Source organism: Condylostylus longicornis, unplaced genomic scaffold (genome assembly GCF_029603195.1).
Source record: "Condylostylus longicornis isolate FDR11 unplaced genomic scaffold, ASM2960319v2 ptg000004l, whole genome shotgun sequence".
Classification (NCBI taxonomy): Eukaryota; Metazoa; Arthropoda; class Insecta; order Diptera; family Dolichopodidae; genus Condylostylus; species Condylostylus longicornis.
The window spans coordinates 13507340-13529719 of NW_026577973.1; the positions used below are offsets into that span (position 1 = coordinate 13507340).

Consider the following 22380-nt stretch of genomic DNA (forward strand, 5'->3'; position numbering starts at 1 on the left):
TTTCTTTGAAATCAAATATTCAAATTCGGGATATTAAAACAGTGAATCTATAACTTTTTTGAAAAGATCAACAATGCTTGGAAACGAATTGCGGGCCTATTTCCAACTTTTTGCCATATTTACGGATGGGATTTCTTGAAATTTGAGTTTTGGTTGTTACTGAAATTTGGTACTTTTCAGGAACTTCGGGTGGCACAAAGCGAAACTCTATTAAGAGCCAGATTTAAACTTTTCTAGGTTTGTTATTTTAAAGCTTTTTATTTTCTTTAAAATTGAAAGGAAATGTTCAAAAGCATTTTCATAATCTTCGGCAACACTTTTACTAAACAAGGCAATGCACATATTGCGCTTGATTATACGCTGATCACATCAGATTTTTTGTTGAGTTTATTGTTGTTACATGTTGTTCCGAGCTCTATATTATTATGTTTAACCTTTTTATACAAAAATGTAGCAACGCCAATATTAAAATTTATTAAAAAGTGAAAAAGAAAAATCAAAAATTTTTCTTTTTCACATTTTCAATCGAAAAATATTTAAAATTACTTTAATTTTCCATTTTTTATTTTTTTTTAAACTTTGTTTTTATCCTACCATCGCTTCACCTCATCGTTGTTGTGCTTGTATAAAATTATGTAAAATATAAAATGCAGTTAAAGAGATTTATTGTTATAGTTTTAACATTATCAACATTAACCGCCACTAAAATTTATTTAAGCTCATCCGAATCCGATCAGATTTCATATTCAATATTCTTTACCTATATACAACCATTATACATTTTATATGTTTATAAAATTACAAAATTATGGTGTGGTAACATAATGGTTACTAAGAAGGTACAATTTATTATTATATTAAGGATTAAATTTTTCTAAAGGACTAAAATTATCACTTCATTGTGAAAGAATTGTAGGAAAAGTTTTTCTTTATATTTAGTGATTAACTGAAAGTTTCTATGAACACAATAGTGTACATGTAGTGAAAATTTCTTTTAAAATTTAATTTTTTTTTGGAAAACGAAAAATAGCAATAATAAAATCTCAATAAAAATCCTTGTGTTTACTTAAAATTATTCCTTATACGCAATGGGTGTATCATCTTAATAAAAAGAAAAGCAATTTACGTACAATTTAAAGTCAAATCAGACGCCATTAAAATTATTTATTGATGGTACACGAAATCACCGACAAAACCAATATTAATATAGCAACAATGTAAACATAAATTTAATATAAAATATATACACAAAAAATTTTATTTTATTCTTTTCATATAGTTGCTATTTTTCGCATATTTTCACTTAAAATTATTTTATATTTTTTATATAGTGAAAAAAAGAAATCATAATAATTTTAGTTATTATAATTTTCGTCGCCATTCTCAAATAGGGTATAAGTACACCGGGATATGTAAGTGTTCAGCTCATAATAAATTCTATGAGAGCATTGAAATTTAATTTCTTTATTTATTTAAATTTTATTATTTCAATATTTATTTATTCACTCATCCTTACTTTTTATAAAAAAAAACAACTTTTAAGTTGGTCTGTATCAATTCGGTTGGTGTTATTTTTAACACAAAATGTGTTAGCATTACTATAAATTATATTATTTTCCCCAAATTTTAAAATACATATTATTATATTATAATCTCATATTCATCAACTCATACCCCATATATATGTACATTGTAAAATATTTTGTATTGGAAAAAAATTTGTGTAAATATGACGCGATTTACAATAAATCTGTGTTTAAAGGCGCGAAAATCGTTAATATAGCAATAAATATGTAAATTAGATATACTATATAATATGTATATGTATAATAAATATAATATAACAGATATTTATATTAATTTTAATGCAAAATAAAACCATTAAAAGTGTGCCAGAAAGAAAACTTTTAAATATATGAGTGTGAATATGTAATATTTAAAATTTACGAGATGTTCTCCTGAATTAGAATTAAAATAATGTTGCAAGATTTTGTAGTGAACAAAAATATCGTATAAATTTTTTCCACAATTAATAAATTAGAAAATTTTAAAAAAAGTAAATTTTAATGGAGAATAAAAATAATATTTGGTACATTATCTACGCGTATTTGAATGTTATGTATGTATCTATCTGCGCGTATGCGAATATGTGTGTCAGTATAAAAATTTAAAATCTATTAAAACTAAATAAAGTAGCACAACTTGCCCGATGTAATTGTATTAATACGTACACCAAGCATGTCAAACTCGCGGCCCGCGGGCCTCATGCGGCCCACAACGAAAAAATTTGCGTCCCACCAGACAATATATTTTAAGCCAGATTTGAAAACACTCGAAAATTAGCATATGAAATTATGTCCATGTTTGGAAGTACTTATCGGTGCGAGCAGTTATTTTCACTTATGAAAGGAAATAAGTCTCCAATCAGATCGAGAATTACTGACGTTCACCTTGGGTCAGTTTTAAAATTAATCACTGCGAACAAGATTTCCCCCGAAGTAGGAAAGATGGTAGCAGAAAAGAGATGCCAAATATCAGGGAGAAAATATTAACTTTACTTTCTTTTTTCTTATTAGTATTTTTTAAAATAAACCTACATAAATGTTACTATAAAAATTTAATTACTTGTTTTCTTTTTTTGCGGCCCACATAATCTTATTACTTTTTTATTTGGCCCGTGTTAGGATTTGAGTTTGACATGCTTGACGTACACGTTCAGAAACAATGTAGTATAACAATTCAAACGGTTTCAGTATGCCAATATATTATACAATATATTACTAATGTAACAAATTTACGATAAAAAATTGTGGTGATCGCAAAATGATCATATTCTTAAAATACTTAAAAAAAAATTGCATAAATTTAGGAGGCCACTTTTTTTTATTGTTAAATTTTATATTAAAGTTAATGATTTTCAATTTTTTTTTAACATCTCTTTTGCATTGTTCATTTTAGTTGAAATGGAGTGAATGATGGAAAAATTGTTTTTACTTTGCGAGCCGGTATAGTTCAATCCCAATTATAATTCATGCAGGGCCACATTCAAATTTTCAAAAATTCTGTTTTACATCTCATCAGTAATTATTATAGATATACAAATTCTATATAAATAGATAATTCCTTCTTATGAACAAAATTGTAGATATTTTAAAACATAATTTGCATTTGCTCAACCAACTTGAATATTATTTGGGATTGTTAAAGAAAATTATAAAACTGACTTCAAATATTAAATAATGATCAAATAATCTTAAATTCTCAAAATGCGAAGAAGTTTATTAAATTTGGGCAAGAGTTTTTTTTTTAAATTTTAAATATTTGTTTACACTAATATTTGTGCTACGCTATAATGATCTTTGGAAAAAATTGGTGCAATTTTCTATAGTGTAATGCTAAAAGCATAAAATCTTACTTCTTTTATTTACAAAATTTTATAATTTATAAATAATTTAAACTTCCAACTTTCAAATAAATTTAATTGAACTTTTAATTGGGGTACTCACACTTGGGTCTGGTAGAGCCCAACAGAATTTAATTTACAATTCATCAAATGTAGCGTAAACAATTTGAGAAGTTTATGTAAATTTTTAGTAAGAAGTTTTACTGTAGGTATATTTTCACGAAACAATGCCTTAAAGTTGTTTAAGTTTGAGAGACCCCAGTGTGAGTAATATGCAAATACTTGGATTTTAGTTTTTTTTATTGGAAACTTATAAAGAAATTAAATTTTTTACTCCAATTTTGGTTTTTGTCCCGATAAGAAAAGAAGATAAGAAAATTACCTTCTCTTGTAAATTCTGCTTTTGGATCATTTGAAATTTACATAGAGCATCTATTTCTCTGATAAATTATAAATTAAATAACTGGCTTTGAATAAGAAATAGAATTGATATTGCAGGCTGGAGTTAATTTTTTAAGAAACCTAGGCTTAAGCAAGAAAATAAATGATTTGAATAGTTCTGGTAGTCTGGTAGACCCCAGTGTTAGTAAATTGTTTTACGAAAATTAGTGTGACTGCGTAAACGGTTAAAATAAAATTCTACACATTTTGAAATCAAGTTTTTTGGTAATTATATTTAATTAAAATTATATTATGATTTTAGTGTAACAAATCTTGGTAATTAATTATACATTAACTAAACTGGAATATTATTTATTTAACAGTATAAAATATTTAACTAGATATTGAATGCGGTTTATTTTGAAAAAGTCTTTAAAAATTTTATTAATACTATAAAGTATAAGTTATTATAATAACATTGTTTTTTAATTTTATATGTACTATAAGATTATGATCTCAATTATATAAAAGATTTATTCTCATAAAAAAATCATATTTAATTTCTTATTTTAAGAGTAATCTGAAGCTTTTTTAATAAATAAGAACATAAGCAAATCTATAATTGTACCAGTTTTTCTGTATAACAAAAAACTTGGAGCACAAAATAGAACGATTTCAGCTGACTTCTCATTTTTCGAAAGTCGAGTATCGTTCGATATTAATTTTCCAATGCAAACTATATAATCATTTTAAAGAGATGAGTTTAATTAATAATACTGGAACCGCAATATGGTCTATTTATTTGGGCAACCTTTTTAAAATTCCTGAAAATCTGCGAATATTCAATTTTGAAGCAGTTTTTTCTCCAAAGCTCATAAAATATTTTCATTTACTTTTAAATAAAACGACACAATAATTAGGTAGAAAATGTACTAATTCTATAATATGTTTCTTTTAATTTTAAAAATTAATTTATCAAAAATCTTATAATTTACTACTTGAACTAAATAATTACATTATTAAAAAAAAAAACATCACAATTCAAAAATTCAAATATCCTAATTAATTTTATTCTTTATCTAACATTATTTCTAATCCAATTTTCATAACTTGATACTCTAGTATGAACGGCTGGCCAATCTTTAAAACCACATCTTATACCAAATGAAACTATCCCTTCAATAACATATGAATTTTTATATACTCTCATCAATGGACCACCAGAGTCCCCATCACAACTATCTTCTCTAAGAACACCACCAGCACAAATTTGTGTATCAATAACATTTACCATTTTAGCACGAAATTTTTCTGCACATTCTTCTAAAGATGACGCTCGTACACTTAGTTTTTGTTTAATAGTTGCTCGACGTGCTAATAAGAAACAAAAATTTAAAAATAGAAAAAAATTTTACAAAAATAACGTCAAAGAGATAGATGTCAATACAAAATTAAAAATAGATAACGTAAATAAATAAATTATATGGCATAAAAACCACAAAATCAAATTAGAATAAACAGAACAATAAATTTATACACTTGTAGACAATATTTGCAAAATTATGTGTTTGAAAATAAAATTACCATTTAAAGTTCTTCCCCAACCAGCAACAATAAGTTCAGAACCTGGACTAGGTGGAGTTGATTTAGCCATAAATGGTAAACAAATTGGTCGAATAAAATCCGTGAATAAAATTGAACGATCCATTTTAACTAAACCGATGTCATTGTGACGATGAACATCATTATCTTTAAAATTTTCATGTGGTATTAAACGTTCTATTCCGACTTGCATTGCTGAATCAGCACATAGTGAACCTGAACAATCAATTTGTTTTGTAATATCGTATTCTCCAAGTCTCACATATTTTCTACAAGATGGTAAATGGTTTTACAAACGTTATAAAATTAATTATATTCTGTTTACAAGTTTACTTACAGTTGTCCAACTTTCTGAAATATTGACTCTTTAAGGCAGTGTGCAGCTGTTAAAACATAACCTTAAAAAAAATTAATTAATTTTATTACAAAACCTACGTATTACTCACAAGGAGTGTTTAAAAACTGTTAATACTTACGATCATTAATCAAAGATCCTCCGCAATTCATAGACATTTGACCAGTGCTGGCTGTATAAATAAAAAAAATTAATGTTAGAATACACAAAAACAAAAATCTAAATTAATTCTTTTCAGAAAAGGGTTAAAAAAAATTACGTTTTGTATAAATAAGTAACGCCATCCATGGAAATTCTTCTAATGAAGCATCAGATCCACCATAAATTTTCGGTGAAATACCTTCATTTCCACATAATGGTGGTTTTGGAAGTGTAGCCGAATTTCCATTTGATCTTAAACGTGGTTGATTTTGTGAAACAGGAGAACTTACACTTGGAAAAGCTTCATCATTGTTAGGATTTACACCATTAAGACCATTAAAATTATAAAAGCCGACATCATTATTACAACAAACTAATGGAGGTCGTCCAAATCCTTCATAACATTCAGCTTGACGTAAAAATGCTATATCAGATTTTGATAATGGTTTTTTCATCGCAACTGATATTAATGGTGGACATTCATATAGAGACATACAGTATCCGTATTGACCATTTGGATTTAAACATTGTGCTAAAATAAAAAATAAAAATAAGAAAAAACTTGTTGAATTTATTTAATTTTGTAACATTAATTTTATAATTTTAATATTAAAAAATTTGTAAGTTTATAACAGAATTGTCACTATGTTCATAATGTTTTCAAGTACAAAGGCAACATAACCATTGATTTTCGCATAATATTGTGATAAACTCAAAATATTTTTATTTATTTTCAATTAGGGTATATTTTGGGCACATTTAAAGTTCATGACATTCGAAGTATATGAGAGTGACATAAGCTAGAGTCATATAATTGAGGGAGATTTCAAAATCTTTTATTAAGTTAATGAACAAATTACTATTGTAAGGTAATTTAGAATTCAACACCCTTGTCTGTCATAAGTAAATTTTGCTTTACGTAACAAACTAAAATAAAAAATTCCCAAAAAAAATTAACAACACCATCTTCATTTAATTATTGTCATTAAACGGTTTTTCAAAAAAAAAAATTTTTTGAAACTGGTTTTTACGTTACAAAATTTTGATTAACCCAAACCTTATGTTAGGTTGGAAATCGTCTCAATACCACAACACGTTACTTTTAATTTGTTTTGACTGGCATTTTTAGAATATTAGTATGCAAATATTTGAACGAATTTGTAGCTAGAGATTTAAAGATTTTTTGCTAATAGGTTTTCAAGTTTTTTTTTGTGTTTTTAGTTTTAAAAATATATCTTAATTAATTGTGACTCACAATATGTAAAAAAAATGTTAATCTATAAAGTATACATATAGGATTTTTAATTATTATTAAAAAAATTCCTTTGATTTATATATGATTCACTTTTTTTAATTGAGAAGTTTTAGTGTTAAATTAATTTTTTTCTATTAATAATCGTAACATTACTTTACAATAAATATTAACAAAAATTTTAAATCTAAATTTTGCGGACTTGCAATAAATAACTATTTTGCAAATAATAATTAACACAAATCTGATGTGGTCAGTACATAATCGATCGCAAGATGTATTGCCTAGTTTAGCGAAAATGATTTATAAAATTATAAAAATGTCCTTTAAATACTTCTTTAGTAAAAGTAGCTGTTAGTTAACACACCTACAAAGATGTCAATTTGGTTCTTAGTAGAGTTTCACTTTATGTTATTCGAATTCCCTGAAAAATAATTCGTTAGTTATTTTCAGTAGCAAGCAGACTTCCAATACTAAATTTTAACAAATTCTGGCAACTAGTTCCGTAGATATGGTAAAATCGAACCTCACTTCGGTTTCCGAGACCTGACCTCTCCAAAAAAATTGTAGCTTTTTGGGATATGACAGATTAAAATTCAAAGAAATCAGTTGATTGTCCAATAAAAGCAAAATACGTTGATATTAAATATAGTCAAAAACATAAAATCGGGCCGTATAGTAAAGATCCAGTTCCTGAAATCTGTCATATCCCAAAATTTGATGAAACCCTCTTATTCTCGATAAAAATTCAGATATAAATTTTCATGAAAATGGATTCAGCCGAACTTGAGAGACTGATCTGCACAGACTAGACCAGACAAACATCTCTCTAAACATACTTGTTTACGTTTCCATAGCATGAAGAAACATGTGAGATTTGGTACCATCACATAGCCTTCCATATTGTATGCAACGCAATCGGTAACAATTGCAACACATATTTGGTACTTTAAATAATAGCGGTAAAAAATTAGAACTTTACAAATTTTAAGTGCTAGAAGATTTTGCATAGTATGTATTGTTAAAGTAAAAAACAATTTGAAACTTTTTCCATTGTATTTCAAAAATTTCGACATTTACGTATTTTTTTCGAATTTTAAGTACATATTTTAAATGATTTTATTTTTGATTAGAGAGTAAAGTTTTGTGGCCTAAAAAATATACATACATATATATTGATTAATATATGACTTTATTTAAAGTTATCAAATATGTATGTACTTATGTGTAAGTTATAAACTTGCATTGCTTAAATTCGCATTTACGGTTCTGACTGTGAAAGATCTTTCTAGTTTAAACTGCACTACTAAAGTAAACTCTACCAACAGAACTACTAGAGTAGCGCTGCCAATAAAAACTCTGGTGTCAAAATCTTTGTTGACAGAACATTTTTTGCAGTGTTACCAACAAAAATTGAATACTTTTTACAGAAAACTGCAAAACCGCTCTGCCATTGTAGATCTTTGTTAGAAGTGCAAACGCAAATTTAACCGGCAAGATCAATTATTCATGTTCATTGCTCCTACGTGCAATTTATGACAGATTAGGTATGTACATAATATATTAACATCATTTAAAAAAGAACAAAATATAATACGAAAAATATCATTCTCAAACTTAAACGGCTCAATAAACTTGTTTCCTCTCTTAAAATAAAATTCTTATTTTTTTTATTCTTTAATTTAAAAGTATAATTTTATTATTAAAATCGTGTTTATTTTACATATTCTGATCTAGATTAAAATGAATAAAATTATTCAATTTTATTATTTACATACATACAAACATATGTAAAATGAATTTTGCACATGCGAGTAGAATTAATATGGTTATTGCATTTAAATGTTTTTAAAAAATTCTTATTAAATTTAAAATTCAACATAATTGTAGTTTATTTATAACTACAAATTGCATTTGCATAATATGTGTATTAAAAGAATTGACTGATTGAATCAGAAATACTTGGAAGTTTCTTGAAGAGGATATACCGATTATACCTTATATCCTTTTAGATAATTAATCGTAGTTTATTAAGAATTTTAATTGACATAATCTATGTAATATTATAACAAATAATTTTAAAAACATTTAGAACGTTATTATGTACATATATTTATGTATATAGGTACAGTCATTGATCACTTATAAGCACGTCGAAAATTGCACGATTTCCGTTGTTAATATGCGGCATTTCTTATGAACGAGGTTCTCAGCTTTCTACACATGTAAATAGCATGACAAAAATTTCAGATATGCAAATAAAATTTCGATTTTTTATAAGTTTATTGAAGTTTTAATTTAAGACAACTGCAGCGTCAAAGCTCAATTTTAGATCATTCAAATTTTAGATTTTAAATTTATAGACGAAAATTGTGCAGCTTTCTTTTGGGTGTAAAAGGACAGTAATGAAATACAAAGAGGAAAGACCTCTGTCTCTGAATGTATTTATAAGCGTGTATATACGAATTCGACTGTATATTCAATGTTATATGTCATGAAAATATATAAAGATGTATGTAAGTGTACATATGTATTCAAACTACAGATATTTAATAAAATATCCTCTACGTAAGCCCAAGATTTTGGAATATGCTCCCTATGAACTCAAAAATACTTAAATATACAATAAAATACACGCATACATGTGGTCACATAAACATATTTGCTATCATCTTAGTTTCTAGTTATGATTTGGTGGATAATGAACCTCATTTTTGATAATTCAATTATTTTTATTTAATTTGGAATATTAAGTTTAGTGTACCCGTGTACCTTATTAAAAACCGTTTTAAAAATTACTTCCCTCAAAAAAAATAATTAGGTAACAATATAGTAAGTATGAATGGTAAAAAATTTATGGAAAAAAATCATTTACTAAAAAAAAGGGTGAAATATAAGCACACTTGAATGCTTCATACCAAATTATAATAAAGCAATTTGTTAATTAAAAAAAATCTACTATTCACCACCTTCATTATGAACAGTTATAATATGCGAGCACATTTATTCACACATATATAAAATTACTATTATCGTAAATTTTTTTTTTTGATTTTTTTTTGGAAAATCAGAAAGCTTATAATTGAAAATTTTCAAGTTTAAAACGCAATATAACTACTTTAGTTTGGGTTTTTTATATTCATTTTTTTTTTTTGGAGAATAATTCATAAATCAAGTATCTAAAATCTAATTGATGTTAATTAATCAAACAAAGCGAATAAATTGCTTTTTCGAGATGAGAACTACTGAGATATTTGTATTTGTAGGTGATTTGCGAAAAGGCAAAAGGTTAAAATTTTAAAAAGAAGTGAGGTAAATGAACTTGTATTTAATTAAAACAAAAAAAAATTGAGGCAGTCTCATTAGTATATTATCGCGATAATTAATATATCAGGAAAAATTTCAAATACTATTTGTGAAAATGAAATTAAAATTGTTCATTCACAAAAAAGATGAACGAAAGCCAAACATTTTAGAATTAAGTCAAATCAATGAAACGACTGGGTACGAAAAGGCATATTGCTAAATTACACTGAATCATACTATCAATGAGCTAGTATACTATTTTTGGTAAACATATTTCTATAATAAACCGTCCTACCTATCAAACTATTTTATTAAATAATTTACTATAATATTTTATTTACGTACAATTTGACTTGATTTGCGGTTGGATTCGTTTAGTAGGATTTGTAACACTTTTTAATTTTGTCCGTTGATGATTTCTTTCTAATGGAAATTTTAATACTTGTGATGGTTGTTCTAAATATCTAAAATTTCTAAAATCATTTCCATTTAAATTATCTATATTATAAAATTCATTGATATCATAATGATTGCAGCATACTAGCGGATATCGACCATATCCATTATGACATTGAGCTTGTCGTAAAAATTCGATATCATATTCTGTAATAGGTTCTTTATTTGCGATTGATATTAATGATGGACAATTATATATTGAAATACAATAACCGAAATGTCCATTTGAAGAAATACATTGAGCTGAAAAAAGAAAATTTTTATTTTACTGAAAATTGAAAATTTTGTGAATTGAATTGAATTAAAACAATAAAATAAATTAAAATAAAATAAAAATCAAAAATGTGTTTTTAACAAAACTTTTAAAATAAATAACAAACTTAATTTTTAAATTACCGAAATTGCGCAAATCAAGAACATTTAAATTATAAGTATCAGAAAATTACTTTGGGAACAAAATAATATTTTAATTAATTCTTTTGTTTTAACAAGTTAAGCAATTGAATTTTGTTAAACTTTCGTATAACAATTATATAAAAAAAAATTAAATTTTCATTATTAAAATTTCTATATAAAAATAAATTATATTAGGTCGGAGCTTAAGTATTCCAATTAAATAGAAATCAGAAAACTAACAAAAATTTTAAGTAAGAGTACCTAAATATATTAGAATGGAATATTTCACTAGATATACTATGTATAATTAAATTGTATACGGATCAGGAAATATATATAACAATGAATAATATAATTTCTAAGGTAAATCTGGGAAACAAGTTTTCTGTATTTTCTGTCGAAACGACTAAAATCATGTTTTATGTTTCTAATGACATTTCATGCTTCTTTTCAATGATATTTTAATTTACATGGTCACTTGTGCATAATTGCCTTCTTTATAGTTATGAATAATTTTATTTTCTTAGTATATTTTCCAAAAAACAAAAATTATTTTTTATTGTTTGTAGATTGCGAAAAAGTAAATGTAATTGCTATTAAATTCGTTCTTTTTTTATCCGCAAAAATAAGTGTGAAATTGCAATTTGTATACAGAAATTGGATTTGAAAAGATCATCACCCTTTTTAAAAAATTTTCAGAATATTTAGTGGGAATAAAAATGTATTTATAAAATTAAATTCTCTGGCGTATAAGAAAAATAGTAATTAAATTTAAATTGAATTTCAATCAAATTATGCTTTGATCGTAGACTTTACGTGCTTTTTTGCTGTACTTGTTCATATACAAATTTCTCATAGGCAACATTGAATAGCATTGAACAGTGTTTTGTTTCTTAAACTATATCCATTGCTAATATTTCACTGTATATAATAATCGAGATTATAAATTAAATTCTTAAAAAATTTTAAATATTTTACATTTAATATTGATCTAAATTCTATGAATAATTGAATTACTAATTATATTAGTAAATTATTTTTCCATTGTTTCAATATGATTCATTTTTAAATTGCATAAAATGACATTTTCCTATATTGACAAATTGTACCGCATTTTATAATTTGTAATTTATAATTTTAAAGATCACGATCAAAAATTTACAAAATTTATGTATTTATCTCTACATATACACATATTTATTTAAAATTACTTACAATGCACATTTTGTGAAAATAAACTAAAGCACAATAGTATAAAAATATTGCTAGACCACTTTTTAAAATTCATGTTTTTAATTGACATTTTTTTTTATAATATTGTTAACTTTTTTGGTTTAGAGCAGGATTTTTATTTTAATAAATAATTTTATTTTTCATTCAAACGTTACATAAAACACCTGTAAGCGTTTTAATTTACTTAATATGTTAAAATGAAAATAAAAGCTAGTGTAATTCACTTAACATCTAAAGTCAGACTATATTAAAATAAAATTTGTAACTGGTATTTAATATATAGTGATGATGAATAATAGTAATTTTGTTGTTCTTTTACTTATTGTTTTTTTTAATTTGATTTGATGTTAACGCGACCACTTGACCGAATAAACTGGCGATAAGACATTGTCTTTTTAGTCTTAAGAAAATAATTCTTTTCGGTATTTTTTTCTCTGATTTCTTATTTTTGTTCATATTTTTTTTTGTGTTTTATTCTGTTTTTGATTTTACTAACCACCTTAATTTTTATTTTTTATGTAAAAATTTGAAAAGCTGGTTTTAAAAACAGCTTGTATTCTGAGTCTAAGTGTTACCGGCAATAAGTTTAACTTAAGTAATTTATTGTTTTATTTTGGTTTAGTTGCTTAAACATATTATGAGAGGTGAAAAACGTTATACTAAATTGAATGATTTGCTTACACATACCCTTATTATTTCAATTTCAGTTGGTTCAACTTCTTAAATTAACATATTCAATAAAGTAACTGATTCGTTGAATTCTTTTAAGAAATTTAATTTATTTTATTCTAATTAACATTATCTTACGTAAAGAGACTAAACGGGCAAGTACACACATAGTTTATTATTGCCATTTTTTTAGTATTCTTTTAGTATTTTCTTAGTCAAATTATATAAACTGCAATTAGCAAAACTGATTGTTTCAAAATATCAATTCCTCTGTTAAGAAATTTATTTCCATTGATTTTACGGAAAAACAAAACAATTAAAAATGTTTCACTCGACGTTAACCGATTGAATTATACGTTGACAAAAGCAATCTAACTTTAAAATAAAACCTAGTAATCATAGCTGAAAAAAATTTTAAAACGTGTTTAAATTGTAATTCGGCATTTTTTTACAAAATTATTTATTATTTATTAAAAGGTACTTACCATTCAATAAAATTTTGTAATATTTAAAATTAGTGTTTAAAGTTTCATTTGAGACTGACCACATATCTGTCAAGTCTTATGCAGCTTAACTTTATTAGTTTGTGAAATATATTGAATATATGTTCTTGTACTTTAAGGCAGCTATCCAATCTAAACGCGTTGTTCAAAATATTTCACTTACAAATGAAGTTGTCTTTAGCCGAAAAGAAGAAATTTCTGAAAGTTTGATGGTGTTTTCCGTTTCCGTTAGTTTTTGAGTTATCGTTCTAACAGACGGACGAACACACATGTTCATATTGCAAGTAATTAATATTAATTATTAATACACCAAACTCCATACACCAAAATTAATATAGTATATACTTCATTGACAATGATTTACACATAAGAAAATTCTTATACATACAATGTCTAAGCAGCATATGATTCACTATAAATTGCCAGTAACATTAATTGAGGTACAGTACATGTCTACACAAAAATATCTATGCATATATTGTACTATATAAGTTATGGTAAAAAGTAAAATTAAATGAAAAAGAAAAATAAAAGTGCGAAATTAAAAAATAAGAAAAAAATCATAGGTCGGATATTACCGGTTAAAAAAATGATGAAAAAGAAAAATAAGAACTTTATAAATAATGAAAATAAACAAACAAGGTGAAGGCGAAGGCGATCAAAATGTTATTGCTTGAAACCAAGTTAAAATAAAGTGTAAGAATCAATTTTGTAATAATCTTCATTGAAGGCAATTTTAAATGGACATTCGTTGATGAAATTATATATTTACTTACATGGACGAGATATTTACATTCATATGGGCATATTTTCAAAATTTTATGCATCAGATTGTATTTTTAAACAATTTTATAGTAGGATGCAATATGTTGCATCTTTAAGTCATTACTAAAATTACATTAAATTTTAGCTATGAACTTTTTAGAAGCTATTCTTTTCTCAAAAAGAAATTAAATATACACAGCAAATTTTAAAAACAACGTTTTGAATAAAAACAAGGTTCGTAATCTACTAATGTTAAATATCTACATATCAGGCTATTAGATCACGTATCTACATATCAGGCGAGCAAGAACCAAGTATAGAAATGATTTTTCGATGTATTTTGAAGAAATTTAAAAAAAACAATACTTAATTTATATTCCGAAATATTCCAATTAAATTTTTTTTTATTTAATTTATGATTTTCATTTTTTTTAGTAGGTTTTTAAAAGCTATCGAGAAATATTATAATTGTTACCGGCCGCATTACATACAATAAGAGAGGTGATGTGATGGCAATAAATTTTGCAAATCGGTTTTTGGTGAAAATGCACTTCTCCATGGTAGAGAAATGTAAATAAACTATTTAGCAAACTGTCAGCCTGTCAATCTGTTTGTCTGTGTTTGAACGCGTGTATCTCAAATTCGGTTTTCATGAAATTTCATTAAATTTTATATGTAAGCTTGTTTTGATTATGTAACGGATTGATCAACATTTGAGATATATCAGGCCTTGGGAACTGAACTTTTTTGAGGGCTAATTTTAGATATTTGCGCATATAAAGAGAAATTCAACCGATTTCCTTGAAATTTAATATTTAAATGGGCTAAAACAATAAACCTGTAAATTGAAACTGAACTGGGGGTTGATTTTACATTTTTTATCATATCTGCAGAACTAATTGATGGAATTTCCTGCAATTTAATATTTGAGTTCTGATTGTTACCGAAACCTAGTGGTTTTCAAGGAATTCGGATGGCTAAAAGTCTATGAAATTCTATAAGACTCAAATTTACATTTTTTTCTAAGTATGTTAACTAAAAGCTTACTATTGCCTTTAAAATTGGTATGAAGTGTTTAAAAAGCATTTTCGTAATTGTCTGTAACACTTTCGCTAATTGCGGTCAGTTATCTGCTGACCACATCAGATTTTTTTTTCTTATGGGAAAAAGAAATTGTTGAAATTGCTTTCATTTTTTTTTAATTTTAGAATCAAATATTTTTTTCTGTAATTCGCAATACCTTTTTATTTGAAAGACTGAAGAAAAATTCGGTTGCGTTATAACTTGCATTTGAATTTTTCAAGCGGATTTATATTCTTACCGATTTTATTGGAATTTGAACATAAAATATTTAAATAAAATTTTTTTTACACAAATAATTTGCTTGTGATTTTCCTAGAGATATGGAAATTATTTTTGATTTACTCTCTGTTTGCACCATTTCCTGCTCCATTGGCCAGTTGATTTTCATATACTCATTATATCAATAAAATTGCATTTACAATTGCAAATACATTTTTGGTTTTTCGAATTTAGTAATTGAAATTCTTGTTTTAAAGTTCTTATTAAATATTATTCTTATTAAATATTAACGCTACAAGATGTCATCTAAATAAAAGTTTATCACATTCATACCGTTAGTGAATTCTTTTAAGATAATTAATTAATTAATAAAATCTTCTTGCGCATGAATCTTTATGTTTATTTGTTTATCATCGACCACAAATGCTGTTTGTTTATAACATACCCACAAAATTAGTTGTGGTTTCCAATATTTTCTTAATTTTTTTCCCTATCAGCTAACACATAGTTACGAGTACACATTTATGTAAACATGTGTATAGGTGGTAACAAAGTATGTCTTTAAATGTAATGAAAATTTGACGTCAAAAACGTATATATGTATATGTATTATAGTAGTCAAAATTAATAAATCATTAAGAGGTTAATATATTTGGTATTTCAAATACCTGTTTATTTACATATTGATAAACAAATTCAAAAGATAATATGTAGATTAAAGCTGCTCTTCTATTCATCCATATGTGTATATATGAATGAATTTGTGGTTATAATATTATGCTAATAATTTATACAGTTTATTGAAAATTAAATTTCAAAAAATATTAAAGATGAAATTATGTGATATACAAATAAACAAAAAGTATATTCAACTTAATGTCGTCAAACATTAATTGATGTTGATCATTTGATAATAATGAAATTGTATTCATGATTAGTAGCTGTACTAATTATTAAGTATTCCTTAATTTCCTTACTAATTATTAAGTATCCTTAAATTTGTTACAAAATTTTGGAAATTTTTGTTTCCATAGCTGTTTCTGAAAAATTATTCATACACAGGTTAAATTTTGCTAATAATTTATATCTTGGACTCACTAAACATTTTATTCAAATTTATTTTTTACAAAATTTTCCATTTTAATTTTTTTCCACGGAAATCATGCTTTAAAAAAAGAAACAGGACATTTACTTTTTTTTTAACAATAAAATATATGGGCTGGCAATATAAAAATCACTTGAAAAGCACATCTTAACATCGTAAAATCATAAAATTTCAAGAATAAGAATTGTCAATGGTCTTCTTACTCAGTTATCATTAAAACATCGAAATAAAAAACAAATTAATTAGTAAAAGTTTTGAGAAATTTTATTTCATCGGGTTTTTCTGCACAAACGGATATTTCGACAAAATATCAAAAATTTGTATTTTAAGTAATCAAATTAAGAACGATAATAAATAATGAATTTGAATAAATAAGAACAGGGAGGAAAAAAGTTAATAATTTGGAAAATCCATATTACTCGAGAGAAATATGAAAACGATTTCACTTGTAATCATTTATAAATTTTGTATATTTTTGGCATTCACTTCCCAATTATATTTTATACTTGGTTAAGTTCATGTATACATACGTTAACTTTATACGTTTTCTTATGCCGTATAGTACATTATGCCTTGTTTTGTTGAAATCAACAGAAATATACGAAAAAAATCTGATATGGTTAGCGAATAACTGAGCGAATTGGCGATATGTTGTGAAATATATTTTAAAGTTTCAGTAACTACAATTATTCACCTACATATATTAATTTGAATAAATACTTACAAGATAGTAAAAATATTTTTTGAAAATTTTGAAAACCTCTTTTGTAGATTTCATCACTAAATATTGTGGCATATAAAGTAAGTCTCTTAATAATGTAGCTCCGAAAATGTAAAACCGCGTGTTAAGAGATTTCCAATTGCAATGTTGATGAGCAATTTGTTTACTTTCGTTGCTTACTTCCATAGACAAATTGAAAAAATTAAAATATTTAGATAAAGTTAAGTCCCCGAGTCCTACACTTACCTCAAAAAAAAATTGTCACTTTCGTTCTTTTGACAATAAAACCTGAAATATAAGAGAGTTTGTTAATATTTTTTTTTTAAATTATCAATATAAAAAATTTACCCTCATAAGAAACATTCAGTTTTCTGCTTTTTCCAAAGAGCTTCTGGACTCGTTCTTTTGTCAAACAGAAAATACATAAAATATCCATAATGTACATATTCAAGGAAAGTTAATGGGCGATGGCATGAATAAACATAAGAATTTTGTAGAAGATTAATTTTTAACATAAATAAATTAATTCTCTACTAATTTTTGTGCTCTCAGCAAAGTAAACTTTGCGCAGTATTTATTTACATAAAATAAATAATGATTCTACGGAAAAATCCAAATTCTCAATACAATTGGTTTATTTTCAATGAAAATGTTTTATCAAACTAAAATTGCATAAGTTTGGGCGAAACACGCATTTTTAGTAAGAAGATAGTATGAAGATAGTTATGTAGAACAGAAACAATATTTTTCGTAAGAGTAAATTACATAAATATAAGCAAATGATATTTTATTAAACATATAGCAACAACAAATTGGAACATTTGTTTTTTCATATTTATCATATTTATATATAAATATTTGCATATGATATAAAACTAATGTTAATTTTGAATGTTATAATGTCACTAATGTCATTGATTTAATAATTTATATACTGACTTCAAATTACTGATAAAAATTTTAAAATGATGACCATGCCATATAGAAGATATTGCAAGCTAAATTAGTTATCTTAAGTTTACTAACCGCAAGATTATATTTTAATTGCAACCTGTTTCTAATTTGTTGAGGTGACTTAGATTTTATTGACAAAAACATTAGAAACACAAAGAATTGTCACATTTGTGCTCTATTTCCTATTTCATACATTTTATGTGCCTAATATCACATTGAACTTGTTTCTGACCTTTCAAAACCACAAAATAATCGTATTGTAATATATTGAACAGAATTTTTCTTTCTTTAACAGTGAGTCAATTTATAATTTATATTTATAATATATTTAAATTCTTGTACATGGCAATAAAAAGTATAAAAATTCGCAACTTTTTAAATGTTAAAGTTAAAGCTTCATATCGGCTTGCACTCTTAAATTATACATTTTAATTAAAAAAATACGCTTTTTTTATTAAAATAATTTATAATTAAGACTCATTTAGCCCACCGAAATGCAACTGGTTGTATAATATATTCGTGTGACCAAAAGGAATACTCGCTAAAGTTGATTATTGTTAACTTTGATGAGAGAAAAAATTACAATTTACACAATTTTTTTTAATCGTTTTTTTTTAATGTTTATAATTGATAGCAAGACTAAGGCTCAAAAGCTGTTAATTAGATTGTGGAGTTTACTTTAATTTTTCTTTAATTTTTGTATATTTTATACAATTTAAGTGACTTTAATTTATTTTCAAAATTTTCCATTTAACAAATTCCACTTTTTCGCTATTTCCAAATTGTTTCGAACAAATTTTAGAGGCTATAGCTGGAGATCAGTCAGGGAGTTGGGCGCGAGCTCCGCAACACTAAGCCTCGCGCAAACTATCTGCACCTCCTGGCGGCCAGAGCAGGACAGTCACACAGTATAGCGTATGTATCGTATGTATTTCCTCACCACTATCGCAGAACCTACACAATTTGGAGTCCGATTTGCCCAGTTTATGCAAGTGATATTTCACCGGACAATGCCCAGTGAAGTAGCCAGTAATATCACGAACCCGGTTTTGATCCATCCCAAGCCAGTTGAGATCTGTTCTCACCAGTTTGAGAACACAAAAGTAGGTGTGTGCCTATCTTTCTGCCCTATTTATTTTTATATTATTAGAAATGTTATTATGTACAGTGTCAATAATTAAAACCAACTGTTAAGTGGGGAAGATTTTCATATAACTTAATAGTAATGCAAATATTAATTTGTAAAACTTATTAATACCGGAACGACACTTAAATACTTAATTTTTTTGTTTTATTATTTAATTTCTTCTCTATTCCTCCAGTAATATTCCAATAACACATTAAATTAATTTGAATTATACATTCTAAATTTTTAATATTGTATAATTATTTCTACATAAAAAGGTTCAGTAATGGTTTACAGCTCACATTAAGCTCCAAAATTTTTGATCGAATTGCCAAAAAAAAAAAAATTACCAAGGAAAATTCGCTTTAAATTATTTAATTAAGCATTCAATCTGTCAAATAATGTATATGTAAGTCCAAATTAACTAAATGAAAAAAAGCAAGCTCAGCAAAGTTACCATTACTGTTTGTATCATAACATATTTTTCGTGTAATTGTCGTCTACACTTTATTAAATATATTTACTACGTATAAGTAAATAAAAAGCACCCAATATTAATAATGTATGAAGTTTAACACTCGCATTGTATTCTAAATAATTTTTGACCTAAAATTAAATTTATTTTTAAATTTACTCGTTCACATATTTAAATTAAAATTAAAAATAACACAACATGTACTTTACATTCATACAAGTTTCAAAAGTTAAAAACAACAACAATAAGAACTGAAAAAAAAATCAAGTCAAGTTCACGAACGTATAGACTGTTTATACAGTTTTGTTAGTGCACTTTCACTTTTCTTTAAAAATGAAAGAAAGGCGAAGCAACGAATACAAAAACAGTACGGAAAAAATAACAAAAAACAAATAAGAAAGCATTTGTATAACTGCAACAAAATATAATAACAAAACAAAAAAAACTATTATTTTTCGGAAATGACATAAAGCATATTGCATCATCACCTATACTTACATATACTTGAAGTACTCACACACTCTTATATTTTCATATATGGTAAAAGCTATTGTTATTAAATTCGATTTTTGCTTCTTAGTATATCGTATGTGCTTTCACCACACTACAATTTTAATCAACAAAATAAAAAAAAAATACATAAATAAAACATAATATGCCGGCTTCAGTTAACATAAACATTAATTAAGTTTTTGTCTGCTTGTTTCCTATCATTTTTCAAAGCTTCTTCGTTTGTATTTTGATCACCTACATGTACACATACTATGACACTCCTTTGCATTTATTAACGGATTATTACGAGATTATATTTACTGATTGACAAGTAAAATACGAAAACAAAAATTATTAAAATATAAAAAAAAACATGAAAACGAAAAATTATTATGCAAATAACTGTTTATATTCAATAATCGTCAGCGGCAGAGTCCCACTTTAATTTTCGAAGAAAAATTAAAACAAATTGTCATAAATGTAATAAAAAAAAATAACAATAATTATGATTATTAATAAAATTATTTTAAAATTTAAATAAACTGAATATAAGATTACCAAGCTGAAATTATTTGCCGAAATATTCCGAAGTAAAAATATTTACAAAAACAATCTATCAGACAACTAAGCTGAGAGAGTAAATCAAAAGCCATTTCTAATTTTGTTCGAAAATCAGAAGGTTTGTTCAACAATATTTGTGTGAGGCAAAATTAACTAATATTTTAATTGTGCTGGTTTTATTATATTTTGGTGCTTCATCACCAAAAGTCGAAACAAGTTGATCGAGACACTCTTGTCTCGATAATCCGCGCCGAAAATCGTAAAAAAATCATCGCACGAAAATTTTCACGGGACAATTCCATTTTTTGACCGAGATGAATTTTTCAAGTCACTGTAAACAAAACAATTCGCGCTCGAATGACAAAACGTTCTGAGTGAAGTTGTCCTAAAAAATGTCAAACTTTCCAATGGAAGTGTCAGATTGCACCTGGCAGCACTAGTATTGCCAGGACCCGAAATATAAATTGTGACCCTCGTACTCGTAATTTGTAGAATACGTACGTCGTCATTTGGATTTTCTTCAAAATTCTTTGGAAAATAATTTCAGCGTTGGTTTACATATATGACATTATACTCGGCATTGGATTTAAGTATTCGGATATTGTACGGCAGTTTTTATATTTTCATATTTTTAAATTAGTTATTTAAATCTGTTATTTAATTTATTATTAGTTAAAATTAAATTGTACTAAATTATTGAGAATATTCCAATTTTATATTGTAATCAACGAATTATTATATAATTTAAATAATTCCAAACAACAATTATAAAATAAAAAGGAAGTATGTATATAGTTATGACAAAATATATATGAAAACAGTGAAACTATATTGCTATTGAAATTGCATTCGCAGTCCCATTACTTTTTCTGTTCTTGTTACAAAATTAAAAATTAAGCTCTTGCTAAAAATTTTAAATTTTAGAAATTCATTTTGCTTTCCGTAATTCTTTTGTTTTTTTTTTTTTTAATTTCAATTTTAAACCACAATCACGCCCAAATTTTATTTAGATTTTTGATAAATTTACATGAATTATTCTACTAAAAAATCGAGAACTGTAACTTTTAAATATGTTAAAAGTCAAGCATTTTAATCTCATTTTGTTAATAAAAAAAAACCATTCTCTTCTCTTGAGCTTTCTTCTTCTTAATATAACCATAATTCAAAAAAATTTAATTAAAC

General features: G+C 25.5%; 1 protein-coding gene across 2 annotated transcripts; it reads right to left on the reverse strand.

Moving 5' to 3' along the window:
- Positions 1 to 4737: 4737 nt before the first annotated feature.
- LOC129610308 (serine protease 7) lies at positions 4738 to 12728 on the reverse strand. Of its 2 annotated transcripts, none has more exons than XM_055522846.1 (6): positions 12508 to 12728; positions 6001 to 6414; positions 5863 to 5913; positions 5724 to 5784; positions 5369 to 5655; positions 4738 to 5158 (listed from the first exon to the last, which is right to left on the reverse strand). In XM_055522846.1, the coding sequence occupies exons 1-6, from the start codon at positions 12593 to 12595 to the stop codon at positions 4860 to 4862; spliced, it is 1200 nt and encodes a 399-aa protein (XP_055378821.1). In that variant the 5' UTR covers positions 12596 to 12728; the 3' UTR covers positions 4738 to 4859. The 2 variants fall into 2 exon arrangements, with proteins under 2 accessions (XP_055378821.1, XP_055378830.1); XM_055522855.1 differs by lacking the exon at positions 12508 to 12728 and adding an exon at positions 10786 to 10880.
- Between the last annotated feature and the right edge of the window lie 9652 nt (positions 12729 to 22380).